The sequence below is a fragment of the Tachyglossus aculeatus genome, chromosome X1 (assembly GCF_015852505.1).
Source record: "Tachyglossus aculeatus isolate mTacAcu1 chromosome X1, mTacAcu1.pri, whole genome shotgun sequence".
NCBI lineage: Eukaryota > Metazoa > Chordata > Mammalia > Monotremata > Tachyglossidae > Tachyglossus > Tachyglossus aculeatus.
Window position 1 is genome coordinate 112,296,505 of NC_052101.1, and position 16,875 is coordinate 112,313,379.

The 16,875-nt window shown below is 51.4% G+C and overlaps 1 protein-coding gene across 1 annotated transcript in view; it reads right to left on the minus strand.

The window, feature by feature from the left end:
* Positions 1–469: 469 nt before the first annotated feature.
* The window catches only part of MED16 (mediator complex subunit 16), a 39,177-nt gene continuing 22,771 nt past the window's right edge, over positions 470–16,875 (minus strand). The window contains exons 8-15 of the mRNA XM_038740556.1: positions 15,288–15,499; positions 13,800–14,006; positions 9,820–10,030; positions 5,918–6,051; positions 5,495–5,687; positions 4,142–4,358; positions 2,331–2,414; positions 470–1,168 (exon numbers count right to left, since the gene is read on the minus strand). Of these exons, the coding sequence (XP_038596484.1) occupies positions 1,042–1,168; positions 2,331–2,414; positions 4,142–4,358; positions 5,495–5,687; positions 5,918–6,051; positions 9,820–10,030; positions 13,800–14,006; positions 15,288–15,499 (1,385 nt within the window). The 3' untranslated portion in view covers positions 470–1,041. The remainder of the gene's footprint in view (positions 1,169–2,330; positions 2,415–4,141; positions 4,359–5,494; positions 5,688–5,917; positions 6,052–9,819; positions 10,031–13,799; positions 14,007–15,287; positions 15,500–16,875) is intronic.

Below are 16,875 nucleotides of genomic sequence, written 5' to 3' on the forward strand. Positions count from 1 at the left end.
ATTCTCCATCTCCATCCACTCCCTTGAAGAACTCTTCCCTCACATGGCTTCAACTACCATCTCTATGCGGATGACTTCCAAATCTACGTCTCCAGCTCTGATCTCTGTAGACACGTATTTCCTCCTGCCTTCAGGCCATCTCTACTTGGTTGTCCTACTTTAAGGTCCTCAATTAGCTCTCTCTCCCCTGCTTGTCCTCACTCATCTGCCACTCCACCCCGGCTCATGCTCTCTGCCCTTCCCAAGCTCAACTTTTCCTTGTGTCCCATTTTCAACTTTCCCATTTCCAACCACTTGCTCACTCCCTCCCTGCTGCCTGGAACCCCTTCCCCTTCACAGTTGGCAGATCACATTTCCCCCCCACATCTTCAAAGTCTTCCTGAAATTCCATCTTCTTCAGGAGACATTTCCTGATTAAACTCCACCATTGTAGGTTGTGTTCATCCAAGAGTTAACTTTCACACTTCGGTTTACACACTTTAGCATTTATGCATATTCTCGACTTAGATTCATTTACAGATGACTAATCTCTCCATAATTGTGCTATTGGTAGCCACAGAGTTTCTGAATGCCTTGTGTCTTTCGGCATCACCCTAAAACTCTAAGCTTCTTGAGGAGGGTCCATGTCTCTTACTCTACTGTACAATCCCAAGTGCTTAGAACAGTGCTCCGCATGCGGTAGGTGTTCAATACATATCACTGTTTGAGTTTCCATTGAAAAACATTCCTGTCCCAGACAGAGACTTAGCCCTCAGAGTGGCCACAGTGTGCAGGACAGAGTGGCCAAGGGGGAAAAGGGGAGAAGGAGTTTAAAGGCTCTGAAAGGACCATTTACTTTGTACAAAATCTACTCCAAATTTTTACAACCTCCCCTTTCCCCTCTTCGTTTCTAGCAGCACGGATGAAGGGTCCTTATGGAACACTGAAGGTGGAGGTGAGGAGGACCGGAAAGACCCTCCTGAAGGAGTAATCTCTCTTTGGTCTCACGGGCAGACCTTTAAGAAGTCTCAGGGCAAGTGGTGCCCCCATGGCTGGGGTGCGTTAGGAGTAGCTGAAGGGCACTCTCCTCCACAGCCCCCCACAGAGGCAGTTCTTGATCCACCGCTGCTCCCACTGCTTGACCGCCGTCGTCTTGTTGGGTGACTTGAGCATCGTGACACAGCCGCACCTGGGAGAGGGAGAGCGTGGGGTGGTGGATCAGATGCTGCTGCTTCCCCCCCTGCCGATATTTCCGAACCTCGCCCTGGAAGTCCCACGGATGGTGGGGGGGGGGAGAGGACTGTTGCTCACTTTGGCCAGGAGCAAGCAAAGCATCAGAGGAGGAACCAATTCACTGTAATGTCTCAACGATGGCAGGGAGGGTTTGGGACGGGCCCAGAGAGATTAAGTTCCCCTACGCTAGGTCAGGTCCTTGTCGTCTCCGGACCAGATTACTACAGCAGTCTCAACTGGCCTCCCTGCGCCCAACCTCCCTCCCCTCCAGTCTCTACTATCCTCCAGTGACTGAATCACCTCCCTAAAACAGCCTTCTGAACACATCACAGTGGTCCTGGGAAACTTCCAATGACTACTCAGTACCCTCTGCATCCAGCAGAAACTCCTGACCAGCTTCAAGGCTCTCCACCTGTTCTCTCCTTCTTACAGAGCTGCTCTCTCTTTCCCCTCACCAATGGACTTTGTTAAGCACTTACTACATGCCAGGCACTGTACTAAGCGCTGGGATAGATACAGGATCATCAGATTGGACCCAATCCATGTCCCAGGAGGGGCTCAGTCTTAATCCCCATTTTACATATAGGTAACTGAGGCACAGAGAAGTTAAGTGACTTGCCCAAGGTCGGACAAGTGATGGAGCTGGGATTAGAACTCAGGTTTCTTCACCTGCTCCTCCCCAAACTCACCTCATGTGCCTCTTGCCACATATGACCCCCTGCCCACATCCTTCCTCTTGCCTGGAACTCCTTCGTCCTTCAAATCTGCCAGAGCCCAGCTCCGCCCTCTTCGAAGCCCTTCTAAAACCCCGCCTCCTCCTTCCCGATTAAATTCCACCACCCACTTATGTGTATGTATTGTGTTAAGGTCAGAGGCCTTCTTAAAGGAGCCTTGGGAGGACCCAGAAGGGCAGATTTCCTCCCAGGGCCAGAAGGGAGGTCCACCTGGGGAGGACCATACACTTACAGGTTTCAGATGGACTTTCTCCTGAGGAGGGAGGGGACAAGCTGTTTTAAACAAACTGCCCCAAGCAGCCGAGGAACGCCCCACAAACTCTGCCAACCCACTGACGTGGCAGATCCTGGCCGCCCCTGCTGAGAGGGCTTTGTGTGTCTTACCTGGTGCAAGACTTGCACTCCTCAGTTGGATAGGCACCCAAATGGAGCCGTCTCAGGTGGTCGATCTTCGGCTGCCCAGGGCCCCTGAGCAGGCAGGAGGACGGACAGACAGACAGACAGACAGGGGAGACTGTGAGGGACTGTACTAAATGGGCAGGGCTGCGGGAGGCCTGTTCTCCCTCACAAGAAAGTCCCCCAGAAATGAATGTCGGAAGCAGCGTGGTCTAGTGGATAGAGCACGGACCCGGGAATCAGAAGGACTGGGGTTCTAATGCTGGCTCTGCCACTTGTCTGCTGCATGACCTTGGGGAAGTCACTTCACTTCTCTGTGCTTCAGTTACCTCATCTGTAAAATGGGGATTAAGATTGTGAGCCCTGTGTGGAACGTCGTCTGTGTCCAACCTGATTAGCTTGTAACTGCTCCAGCGCTTAGTACAGTACCTGGCTCGTTGTGGGCAGGGAATGTTTGTTATATTGCTCTCTTCCAAGCGCTTAGTACAGTGCTCTGCACCCAGTAAGCATTCAATAAATACAACTGACTGACTGGCATGTAGTAAGCGCTTAAATACCATAAAAAAAAACCATTTCTGGGGATATGGAGAAAGAGCCTCCTCAATTCAGCCACAGACTTGGAAGCAGCCTCTCACCCACTTGCCTATTACGAAGTAACAATTAACACTGGTTAGGGGAAAAGAGAATGCTGAGAATCCCTTCGATTCCCAGTGTAACTTCTGCAGAGATGGGCATGAAAGCACAAACTTGGGCAGGCTGGTCCATTTCTGAACTTCTTTACAAAGCTGGCTTACGTCATGCCAAGCAGGCTGAACGTCAGCCTCAAGTGGGAGGCAAGACAGAGGAATCCGACCCCTGATTTTCAGGGGGGTACAAGTGGGTTTGTCTCACTGTCAAGCGTCAGAAAACCCTAGAATCCCAGAGCAGAAAGCCATCTCAAGACTGTAAGCTTGGCTCTAGACTGTCAGCTCGCTGTGGGCAGGGAACGTGTCTACTACCTATGTTTGTACTGTACTCTCCCAAGGGCTTATCACAGTGCTCTGCACACAGTAAGCACTCAACAAATACCATTGATTGATGTCAAGGGATCATCTGGTCCAGCCTCCATGCCCACACCCAAGGCATTTGGGGGCCTCGTTTTTCCTTTAAAGGTCTCCAGGGACGGAGGCTCTACACCCATGCTCAGTGGCCCGTTCCAGCATCAGTCCCTCCCACTCACTCACTGCAATGGTCAGAAAAATTGTTATTAATAATAACACCACCACCACCACCACCTGTTAAATGCTTACTATGTGCCAAACACTGTACTAATTGCTGGGGTAATCAGAATAGATACAGTTCCTGTCCCATATGAGCTCTCAGGTCTAAGTAGGAGGGAGAACAGGCACTGAATCCCCATTTTACAGATGAGGGAACTGAGGCACGGAGAAGTGACTTGCCCAAGGCCATACAGCAGGCACGTGGTGGAGCCAGGATTAGAACCAGGTCCTCTGACTCCCATCCTGACCCTTTCCCGCTGCAGGGTGACTCCCCGGCTCCTTGAATTGAAGCAGGAGGGAGAGACTTGGAAGGGATGAGTGGAATGGGCTGCTGAGGAAGGGGGTTGGCGGCGATAAGAAGATGAGGACTCCCGCCTACTGCAGATGGGTATGGTCTGGGATTGCCCATAGACACTGGCTCGGGGGGAGGAGGGCAGGGGGGTGATGGTGATGATGGTAGTGGTGGGGTGGTGTGTGTGTGTTTGTGTGTCACTCATGACTGTTTTCCATTTAGCCGGTCTTTTCCCCAACCCTTCCTACCTGGCAAACAGATCAAACTGAGGGGTGACCGGGTAGCCCAGCAGCCCGGGGGGCTTCCCGAACTGCAGGCGGAGCAGCTGCTTGCCCTGCAGCTTGTTGACGATGCCATCACTGACAGGGAGCCAGTCCAGGTCAGGGATCAGCAACTGGCTTGGGAGGAGGCAACACTCATCGATCAGGGTCTCGTCAGGCTCACTGGGGTGGTTCTCATCCCGGCCTGTGTTGGGAAGAGAGGCAGGGCACACCCCAGCGCCACAGCACTTACAGACATAGTCTTATACTCTCCTATAACCCCTATCTGTAATTGATTTTAACGTCTGACTCCCCCTCTAGACTGTAAGGTCACTGTGGGCAGGGAACATGTCTACCAAGTCTTATATTGTCCTCTCCCAAGTGCACACAGTAAACACTCAATAAATACCACCAGTCGATCGACTGATTGGACGGGAAACTGGGGGACTCCAGGAGCTGGTTCCTTAGCATCCTGACCCCGAGGGGTCTTCAGGCCACCAGGTGAGTGTCCAGCCTCACTTCTTCCCTGTCACCGGGGAGCCACCTCTCGATCATCGGCACTAATGGAGGAGAGGGATGGAGCTGGTGATACAAGAACTCAGGGTGGGAGGGGAAAGAAAGGCAGACGGACCGACGGAGCCGGTAGAGACAGACCTCTTGCTAGGGACTGCAGATACCCTTCCACACGGGAGAAGATCATAGGGAAGGTAAACCGACTGCAGACAATCCACAGAATGGATAATCAATCCACTTGGGATTCATCAGGAATCGGCTGCTCTTCTACCCAGCTCCTTTGGTCCTCACATAATCTCACCCAGGGTGGAACCAAGAGACTTTGACAAGCTTGCTTTTCCAACATCCTCACCTTAAAGGTGGGTTTCTAATCCCAGCTCCGCCACTTATCAGCTGTAAGATTTTGGGTAAGCTGCTTAACTTCTCTGGGCCTCAGTTACCTCATCTGTAAAATGGGGATTAAGACTGAGCCCCACATGGGACAACCTGTTTACCTTGTGTCTACCCCGGTGCTTAGAACAGTGCTTGGCACATAGTAAGCACTTAAATACTATAATTATTATTATTAATAAACATAAATGGGGAAAACAAGGCCCAGAGAGATTTAGTGACTCGCCTCGAGTCACGTCCACAAAACAGGACAGCAGGAGGGTCGGAATCAGAACTCAGAGCCACAGAGCTTCTGGGCTGTTGCTTAGCCCCCGAGTCTCATCCTCCTCATCTTCTGATGATGATTGTGGAGGTTGAGAGAATGGGGAACAGGGGGAGGGGCTGGGGCTGCATGAGAGGGGGTGGGAGGAGGAGAGGGAGTAAAGGTGGGTTCCTTACAGCACAGCCACAGTTTGGTGAGCAGGCGGAAGAGGAGAGACATGCTGTCCTGGGTGTCGGAGGTGGCGGTGTAAATGGGCAGGCAGCTGGGTTTCAGCAGGCCCCAGATGCGAATCACGACCATCAGCTCTCGCAGCATGCCCAGGGACGCCCCGTCTCGCAGGAAGCTGTGGCCCGGTCGGACAGGGGAACCCTGTGGGAGCCAGAGGAATCCCAGATTTCAGATCGCAGGAGCACCCTGGTCTCTGTCCACCCTCCCCTGGAAACAGCTGCCTGGAACTCACGCGTACCAAGCTGAAAGCTTCAGAACTGGAGCCACCACTCAGGAGAGGGACGGGCCTTGCCCGGGTAGGGGAGAGGAGTTGGGGGGAGAGGGGGAAAGGGGGCAGAAGAGTGGAGTGGGGGAGGGGGACGGGTCCTCACCTGGTTGGGCAGGCTGGCCAGGAGGTACAGCACAAAATCGCCCACCCATTGAATCAGCTGCTGCAGAGACTGCAGGGTCGTCATCTCGAGGACAAACTCTTCTGTCTTCAGGTTGATCATCACCTTGTCGATGTCTGAAACCACAGTGGGATCATCCCCACAGTCAGAGAGGACTGGCCCAGTGTTTTTCCCTGGCCATTCCACCCAAACCCTCCTCAGGTGTTCTGATTTTTTGAACCCTATTCCCTGCCCTCCAGCCCTACCAGAAATGAGCCCATTTTACTACAAGACCTGGGAGGATCACCAACCGGGAGTTCCCCTACAACGACCACCACCGTGGTATTTGTTGAGGGTCATTCTGGAGAGGGTGTGTCCATGGAGTCACTATGGATCGGAAACGACTTGACGGCATTTGAAGAAGCACCGGGGGTTGATACGTTATAAGCAGGTCGGACACAGTCCCTGTCCCAAACAGAACTCCCAGTCTAAGAAGGAGAGAGAGCCAGGAATTGAATCCCCATTTTACAAATGAGGTAACTGAAGCACAGAGGAAGTGAAATGACTTGCCAAGGTCACACAGCAGGCAACTGGCAGAGCCAGGATTAGAACCCAGGTCCTGTGACTCCCAAGCCCGGGCTCTTCCCATTCATTGATTCAATCATATTTCTTGAGCGCTTACTGCGTGCAGAGCACTGTACTAAGCGCTTGGAGAGTACAATTTGGCAACAAGTAGAGACAATCCCCACCCAACAACGGGCTCATAGTCTAGAAGGGGGGAGACAGACAACAAAACAAAACAAGTAGACAGACACTAAGCCACACTGCTTCTCCACTTCCCCACACCCAACACATTGATTTCCTTCTGCTCAGCAGGTTCTCTCTCCCCTACATGAGTGTCTGTGTGAGTGCCTCCTCGATACACCGTATTCATTAAAGCCAGGCGGTTGGAGAACTTTCTTATCAGCCCCGGTCCCCCCAAACCCTCATTACCTCTCACACCCTGCTGGGAAAGCCCTGACCTAAAGGAATCAGGGGCTGAGTCTACACTCTTCCCTCCTGCCCTGGAATCCCAACTCCACGTTTCTTCTGACACCAACGTTGCTAAGGATAGGCAAACCCAGTTCATTTGGTCATAAGATTTTCCCTCGTCCACGCCCATCCAGAATTGAACTCCTGGCTGTGAGACTCTTTAGCTCCCGAATGGCCCGGGAGTCCACCCGATTGACAGCTGCTGCCCAGAGATGCTGCGACTCGGAGGCAGCCATGAGACTGTCTAGTATAACAGGAGGATGGGGCGGGGAGAACAAAGGGGAACAGGATGAGAGGACAGAAAAACCCAACGTGTTGCCCCTAGACTGTAAGCTCCTTGTGGGTAGGGAACGCGTGGCTTGGCGGAAAGAGTCCGGGCTTGGGAATCAGTGGACGTGGGTTCTAACCCCAGCTCTGCCACTTGTCTGCTGTGTGACCTTCGGCAAGCCATTTCACTTCTCTGGGCCTCGGTTCCCTCATCTGTAAAATGGGGATTAAGACTGTGAGCCCCACGTGGGCCAACCTGATTACCCTGTATCTACCCCAGCGTTTAGCACATAGCAAACGCTTAACAAATACCATCATCACCACTATTATTATTACCAACTTTGTCATACTGTACTTTCCTACAATAGTATGGTGCTCTGCCCACAGTAAGTGTTCAATAAATACCACTGATTATCAATAAGGGAAATGGGTAGAGAGTCTCTGGGGGCAGACACCAAAGATATTCAGCCCTATCTGTGCTGCTCTCCCTTGCCCCCAGAAGTATGGGCCAAAAGTTGGATAATCCCTGCGCAGACTCCCTCCCCCTTCGGATCCAACAGACAGCCACTCCCCCCATCTTCAGAGCCCTATTGAAATCACATCACACGTGGAGGTAGCGTGGCCTAGTGGAAAGAGCACAGGCCTGAAAGTCAGAAGGGCCTGGGGTTTAATTTGAGCTCTGCCACTTGCCTGCCGTGGGACCTTGGGCAGGTCACTTCACTTCTCTGTGCCTCAGTTCCCTCATCTGTAAAATGGGGACTAAGAACGTGAGCCCCACATGGGACACGGACAGTAGCCAACCTGATTAGCTTGTATCTACCCTACTGTTTAGTACAGTGCCTGGCACATCATAATAATAATAATAATAATGGTATTTGTTAAGTGCTTACTATGTGCCAAGCACTGTTCTAAGCGCTGGGGTACATACAAGGTAATCAGGTTGTCCCACATAGTAAGCACTTAACAAACGCCATTAAAACAAACAAACAAAATCACTCTCCTCTACAAGGCCTCCCCTGACTAACCTCTCATCTCCCTAACCTATTCTCTCTCCCTTCTGTGTCACCTATGCCCTGGTATTCATAGCACTTATGTCCTTATACTCTATTCCTTCTCCCCGCCTGTAATTTATTTTATTGTCTATCCCCCCCACGTGGAAGTAAGCTCCTTGTAGGCAGGGATTGTCTCTAACCTTCTCTACTGTAATCACCCAAGTTCTCAGGACTGTGCTCTGCACACAGTAAGCACTCCCTAAATATTACTGCTTGATGGATCGACTATGGCCTCCTTCTCCTGGATCTACCTCCACCTGGGCTGCTTAGTACCGGCCTCCTTCCTTCATTTACTGCCAGGGGCCTACAGGAGATTTCTAAAGAGGGAGCGGGACAGCCAGGCAGAGAGCACAAAAGTTTCCAGCACATTTCCTCTCCCAGGATCAGAATAAGATCAGTAAGTAAGTAAGATCAGTAAGACTGCTGTATTGAGAAGCGCCCCTTCTCTCCCCTCAACTCATTAGGGTTACTAACTGCACCCCCCCCCACCAAAAAAAATCGTTTGAGATTTTGAAGTTTTCTCTTAGGCCCCTGCCTAGGGTTAACTTCATCATCCATACCATCACCTTTTATCATATTCTACTTTAGGGAAGCCACCAGATCCAACTAACTCATTTTTCTCCAAAACTCAATTCTGTGCATTTTTCTGTTTGCCTGAGGGAAAACATAGCCAACTCTATTGCAAAAAAAAAATCTGCTACCACTATGCATTCAGTGGTAGATTGCCCTAATGACAAGAGAAGAGCTTTTTCAGCTGAGGGGCCCTTTGTAAATGAGGATAATTCACTTAGTGTTCTAAAATGGTTTTCATTAGAAGCTGTTGATAAAATAGTTTCTTGGAAGCAGTGAGGGGCAAATTTGCCTTGATTTAGGTTTTGGGTGGAGTGTGACTCCGTGCTTTCTTCATCTACAAGTTTGACAAATGAACCATTAAACACAGGATGAAATGCAACCGGGGTGAAAGGCTAACCAAGGGAGCTACAAGTATGCAACTGAGTATTAGATGACTCAAGTGTATTATGTCCGGTGTATATTCATTCAGTCATTCATTCCCAGACTGAGCCCCCTCCTTCCTCTCCCCCTTCCCCCTCTCCCCATCCCCCCGCCTTACCTTCTTCCCCTCCCCACAGCACCTGTATATATGTATATATGTTTGTACGTATTTATTACTCTATTTTATTTGTATATATTCTATTTATTTTATTTTTGTTAATATGTTTTGTTCTCTGTCTCCCCCTTCTAGACTGAGCCCACTGCTGGGTAGAAACCGTCTCTATATGTTGCCAACTTGTACTTCCCAAGCGCTTAATACAGTGTTCTGCACACAGTAAGCGCTCAATAAATACGACAATGAATGAATGAGAATACTGACACTTGGCCTTTGCCTGCAAGAGGCAGAATCACATCAGATGAACCTTCTGCTCTCTCGGGGAGCTCCACAATACCACGCCCCCACCACGAACAAGTCCGACTGAGGGTCTGGCTACCTGCCCCACCCGGCAGCTGGGGGAGGTAAGGGCTGTAGGCATCAGCTGGGCCCTGCCCTGACTCTACCTATGTCCGTGATCTTGGTGCATATCTCGGTGAGACGATCGCCGGGGCTTTTGTCCGGAGTGTTCAGGAAGTGCGGGCGGAGCAGCGACTTCAGCGTGGAGCTGATGGCGATCAGGAAGAGCTTGGCGTGGTAATCGCACACCCGGGCCACGGTGCAGGATGAGAGTTTGCAGAGCGAGGCCTTCATGGCGACGATGCGAGTGGACAGAACCTGGTAAAACACGTGCACAGGCCGTTTGCTGCAGAGCGAGGGCAATCAAATCAAACAATGCTATTTACTGAGCGCTGACTTGTGTGCGGAGCACTGGACTAAGCACTTGGGAAAGAACAGAGTTGGTAGACGCCATCCCTGTCCACAAGGAGCTCTCGGTCTACAAGGGGAGACAGACACTAAAATCAATTACACTAAGGGCTCTAAGAGACATCCAAGCACTGTTATATATGTTTGTACATATTTTTTTTTACTCTATTTATTTATTTATTTTATTTGTACATATCTATTCTATTTATTTTATTTTGTTAGTATGTTTGGTTTTGTTCTCTGTCTCCCCCTTTTAGACTGTGAGCCCACTGTTGGGTAGGGACTGTCTCTATATGTTGCCAATTTGTACTTCCCAAGGGCTTAGTACAGTGCTCTGCACAAAGTAAGCGCTCAATAAATACGATTGATGATGATGTTACTAGGCTGTAACCTCGTTGTGGGCAGGGAACGTGTCTGTCAACTCTGTCGTACTGTAGTCTCCCAAGTGCTTAGTACAGTGCTCTGCACAGGGTAAGCGCTCAATAAATACCATGGACTGATTGATCATATTACACTCCCCTAAGTGCTTAATACTGTGCTCTGCAGACAGTAAGGGCTCAATAAACATGGATTAGTGGCTACAGTGAACAGGATTGCAAGATTCCCCTCACCCCCACATCCTCCCCACCGCAAGAGAGCCTATTTCCCTTCACAAGCCACATGGCAGGAATAAGGACCAGTGGCAACCATTTCTCCTGGTGAGTAGGGGCATTCTATGTGCCTGATTGGCTTCTAAATAAGCCACACTGCTCTGCTTAGGGTCAATCTCTTGACCAGAGCGTTCCTTTCCAGCATCCAGATCAGGCCTTCTTAGGGGCCAAAATTCTGGCCTGTCCTTTGTACTGCTATTTCTAGAAGGGATCATAGGCAGGGATCATGTCCACCAACTTTACTGTATTGTACTCCTCTCTCAAGCGCTTAGTTCAGTGCTCGGCGCACAGTAAGTGCTCAATAAATACCACGGATTGATTACTGTTAAGTGATCCTGGTATTTTTCTCTGGGACTGGAGGTTATTTCCGGGGAACGGGCTCTATCAGGAGGAATGGGGGTTGGGGAGATGGGAAGAGTAGGACAGTAGATTCACGGGTTCCAAACATTGGCCTGATTTCAAAGGGGAAAAAAAACTTTCAAGGAAAAAGAGAGGATGCCTCAAAAAAGCCAGGGATCTTGGTGACATCTCTGAAGACTGAGATTGGCAGAAAGGTTAAACAGAAGGGAGACGGGAAGTGTTGGGCTTTGGGTTAAGATGGAGTCCACCCAGGGGGGTGGGGAACTACGGGGAGTGAAGAGAGAGAGGGGGAGAGAGAGGAAGGAAGAGAGGGACAGGGGGAAGGAGGAAGGAAAGGAGAACCCCCTGCAGAACGCTTAATATAGGAAAAGGGGTCAAAGAGCAAGAAAGACTGCTTTGTCACTAGATTTGATCTGACGCTGTTCTATTCTCTGATAGAGCACATTAAAAGCTGATTGCTGTTGTTGACCCCCGCCACCCACCCTGCCACGACTCTGGCCTTAGTAAAAATGCTTCTGCTCTTTTTGCTTCTATTGGGAACCCCCTACCGAGGAAGGGGGCAACAATGCCTTCAGGGAACAGGGCTAAATGCTAAAGCAAAGCATTGCCCAGTGCTGTTTGTGCCGGGCCAAGATGTGAGATGGAGGCAGTAATCTCAGGGGCCTCGAGGTGAGAGACAGCGTGGCTTAGTGGAAAGAGCACGGGCTTGGGCCAAGATGTGAGATGGAGGCAGTAATCTCAGGGGCCTCGAGGTGAGAGACAGCGTGGCTTAGTGGAAAGAGCACGGGCTTGGGAGTCAGGGGTCGTGGGTTCTAATTCCGGCTCCGCCACTTGTCAGTTGTGTGACCTGTCTCAGTTACCTCACCTGCAAAATGGGGATTAAGACTGTGAGTCCCACGTGGGACAACCTGGTTACCTCGTATCTACCCCAGAGCTTAGAACGGTGCTTGGCACAAAGAAGGACTTAACAAATACCATCATCATCACTCAAGGGGATGTGGAGGGCTACGGACTCTGACACATTCGAGTGGAGGAAGCACTGGCTCGGGCAGGCGGCAGTTAGATTTGGCCCAGCTCACCTGAGTCCCTTGAGGGTTTAGCCTAGGAAACCCCTGGGAAATCCAAACAGTCACAAGGGGCTCGGCTCCTCCAGAGATAAATGTGCAACTGAGTCCTTCTCCCACAGTGCCTGATTGGGAGCCACACCAGCCAACATGGCAAACACCAGGCCATGGGGCAAAGACTCCAGGCACGGCCGAAGGGACAGCTCTTACGGCCACCCTCGAAAGAGCTTCTACTGGTTTGCCCCCCCCAACAATCAATCGATGGTATCTATTGGGCACTGCCTGTGTGCAGGGCACTGGACTAAGCGCTTGGGAGAGGACAATGCAACAGAACTGGTAGACCTGTGGCCTCAGGCAAGTCACTTTACTTCTTTGTGCCTCAGTTACCTCATCTGTGAAGTGGGGATTTAGACTGAGTTCCAGGAGGGACAGGGACTGTGTCCAACCTGATTTGCTTGTATCCACCCTAGTGCTCAGTACAGTGCTTGGCACATAGTAAGCACTTAACAAATACCACAGTTATTATTATTATTATCCCTGCCCATAAGGAGCTTCCCCATCCCACAGTACCAGTACTGTGAATATGGAGCTCAGATCTCTTGACTCCCAGCTCAAATTCCTAACCCTTCTTCCACCACCCCTCCTCCCAGAGTCCATCACCAGGAAAGACAGGACTTGGGACTGGCAGTTAGTTGGAGGACCCAGCTCTGTCTCCAGCCCGCTGCGGGAACTCAGGAGAATCACTTAACCTCAGAGGGCCTCGGTTTCTTCATTGGTAAAACAAGACAGCATTCCCTGCTCCTCCCTACCTCCCAGGGCTGTTGGGAAGGGCAAAGGGCTTTATTTTTCAAGACATCATCCTAGGGGAAAGAACACGGGCTTGGGTTCTAATCCTGGCTCTACCAATTGCCTGCTGTGTGACCTTGGGCAAGTCACTTAACGTCTCTGTGCCTCAGTTCCCTCATCTGTAAAAAGAGGATTAAAGACTGTGTGAGCCCCACGTGGGACAGCCTAATAATAATAATAATGATGATGGCTTTTGTTAAGCGCTTACTATGTGCCAAGCACTGCTCTAAGCGCTGGGAGGGATACAAGGTAATCAGGTTGTCCCACATGGGGCTCACAGTCTTAATCCCCATTTTGCAGATGAGGTAACTGAGGCCTAGAGAAGTGAAGTGACTCGCCCAAAATCACACAGCTGACAAGTGGCGGAGCTGGGATTAGAACCCATGCCCATGCTCTTTCCACTGAGCATGCTGCTTCTCTGTAACCTAATGACCTTGTATCGCTTCTATTTATTCTGACGACTTGACACCTGTTCACGTTTTGTTGTCTGTCTTCCCCTTCTAGACTGTGAGCCCGTTGTTGGGTAGGGACCGTCTCTATATGTTGCCAACTTGTACTTCCCAAGTGCTTAGTACAGTGCTCTGCACACAGTAAGCGCTCAATAAATAGGATTGAATGAATGAATCTACCCCAGTGTTTAGAACAGTGCCTGGCATCATCGTTATCATCATCACCCCGGCTCACGGCAGATTCCCCCTTTGCTCCCACTGCCGGGTTTGGCCTCCCCAGGTGGTGGGGGGGGGCGGGGGTGCGCCTTACCTGCTGCAGGGCAGCGTTCTGCCGCATGTATTCCTCATGCAGCTTCTCCACCAGCTTCTGCACCATGTTGGGCTGCACGTGCAGCAGGATGTCCCACCAGTCGTAGCCAGTCACCATGCAATACTCCAGCAGGAAAAGCAAGTGGCAGAGCGACATATTCATGTCCAGGACGTGACCCATGGAGGGTGAGATGCGGAGCATGCTCAGCTGGCGGCGGGAGGGAAGCAGAAGAAATCAAAGCCTGGGTCTAGCCCTCAGCACACCACGGGAGCCTCCCAGCAAGGGCAGGGTTTTCACCCCGTTGGGAGCAGGGACTGTCTTTATTGCTGTATTGTACTTTCCAAGCATTTAGTACAGTGCTCTGCACGCAGTAAGTGCTCAATAAATACAACGAATGAATGAATGATGAATACACAGGGGCTCCCAGGTGGGCAGCAGTGGGATCTAGGGGAACAAGCAGAAACGTGGCAGTCAGGAGACCCAGGTTCTAGCCCCGGCTCTCCGCCATCGGCCTGCTGTGGGGCGTCAGGTTCCTCTTCTGGAAAATAGGGCCAAAATTCGACCTGCCTCTCCAGGGATGTTGTGATATGCTGAAAAGCAGTTCACTGGGGTCAAAGCGCTGTTGAAAATGGTGGAGGCAGCTAACCAATTCAAGGTGCTATCGCTTACGACAATTACAGAAAGACTCCTGGTCTCACTGAGGTGGTTAAAAAAAATACGAATCAAAGATATGAAGCTCAGCTGTCCCCGGGAGCAATCTTCCCTGAGAGCCATCTTCCCTGAGAGCCAAACCCCAGCCATCTGCTACAACATGGGCGCCTGAGTGGAAGATGATGAACCACGCCATTGAAACCTCAACCAAACCGAATGGGAAGCTAAAAGGATACTGCCGGAGGTGCCCTAGGCCAGATGAGGTCCAATTTGGGGGACAAGAAATAAATGGTCCTCAAATTGAATGAGACTGATGCCTCGCTCTTTGGAAGAGGGAGGAGCAGTTTTAGTGTGAATTGGGTCTTGAATTACATTCCTTTAAAAGGGCACTTTTATCCCCGGCATGGCAGGGCTGAAGGCAGGGGGAGGGAAGGGTGAGTATGCTCACCATAAAGGCACCTTGCGTGCTCACCCAAGCCTCCTCCTCTCCCGGGATCCCCAGCACGGGCAAACACTTTTTTTTTTCTTTATGGTACTTGTTATGCAGTTACTATGAGCCGGGCACTGTTCTAAACACTGGGGTCGATACAAGGTAATCGGGTTGGACACAGTGACAGCCCCACGTGAGGCTCACAGTCTTAATCCCCATTTTACAGACGAAGTAACCGAGGCCCAGCGAAGTTAAATGACCTGCCCAAACTCAGACAGCAGACAAGTGGCGGAGTTGAAACTAGAACCCAGTGCTCTATCCACTAGGCCACGCTGCTGGCTCATTTCAACCCCTGGGTCAGAGACTCGCCGAGGGGCATGGGGCAGAAGGGTGAGGGGGCCGGGTACCTTTCCGTGGTTATCGATCCCCACGAGGGCCAAGGAGGTCCAGGAGAGCTGCATGGCCTTGTAGTGCACAGAGGGGCTAGCCGTCCGCTGCCGCTTGAGTGCCTGCTCGTCCACCGGGCGCTGGGAAGAAGAGCCGTAGAACATGGCCATGGTCTGCAGGGAGAGGCGGTGGATGATGTGGACGCTGCCGTCGTGGAATGCCAACGCAAGACCTGAGGAGGACACCCGCATGAGGCACTCGGTCCGAGCAGGGAAGCGACCCCGGGATAGCATTTGGACGATCTCTGCCCAGTACCTGTCCCCCCGCGAGTCCCCGCTCCCTCTGAACACTTTCACGTGGCCTTGGTGATCACCCCCACAGCACGCCGGCCCCCTGCGGTGGCCCTCTGGGCTTACCATTCCCACCTCTACCAGTCCCGCTGCTGAACCGACCACTTCACAACAGTGCCAGCTGACAAGATGGGGCCGGCAAACTTTGAGGTCACTCGGCATAGACAAGCCAAGAATGGATTTGAGGGAGGAACTTGACTTGAGGGCTGCTGGAAGACCCCTCGGCGCTACTCAGAGCAACCTTCCCAAAGAGATGGAATCCCTGAATTTGGTCTACCTCTTTGGGCAAGAAACCTAGCCAATAAAACATCAGTTGGGTGGCCTCAGTCTGACCACTCGCGATGTAATCAAATCGCCAACTTTAGGGGCTGGCGGGATAGTTTAAGGGGCACAGACTTCCTTCATCCACCCCCCCCCCCCGCCCCAGTCAATACCTGGTCTCCCTCTTCCTTTGATTGTGAACCCCATGGGGGACCTGATTATCTTCTATCTATCCCAGTGCTCAGTACAATGCTTAGCACATAGTAGGCACTTATGTATCACAATTATTATTATTATCATTGTTATTATTGTTAGTTAGCCTGGCCATCTGCTTTTGGGCTGCCAGGTGCCTGCTGGGGCCAATGGCTTGTTTTTCGGCAACATCCGGGGGGGTGGTGGTGACAGATAGCTGGAATAAGGCCCCAGGGACAGTGCTTGCTTCTGGGGCCGGTCTCTGCCAGAAAGCTGTACATGACAAAGGATCTCTGCTACCCTCCTGGCTTCCACTGCTTGCTACAAAGCCTGAATAGGTAGGAGCATCTTAGGAGTGGGAGAAGGGTGGGGCGGGGAGGGGAACGGACAGAAGAAAGAGACACACACATACACACAGATGGAGGAGAAAGATGGGAAGGAGGGCTACGTCAGTGGGGACAACGGGACCCAGCTGCTAGATGTAGGAAAGCTAAATCCCCCAGGCCTATACCGATGTTCAGAGGCTCACGTGCCCACAAGAGACATCAGGACAAAGCATCTTTTTCTTCTTTTCTTCTCATGAGGGTCAGCTATGCCCAAAAGACTCCTTTTGTTACCTGGCTTTCAAAACTGGAGTCCAGATCCATTCTCCCCAGCCAATCCTGCATCCCTCCCCCTGCTCGCCACCCTCCCAGGGTGCTTTCCCTCTGGCTCCCTCCCCAAGGAAGTTACTGTCCCTGGTGGCAATTAACCCAGAAGCAGAAGGTGGGGGCAGAGATCCCCTGGCTCCAAGAACATCTGAAGC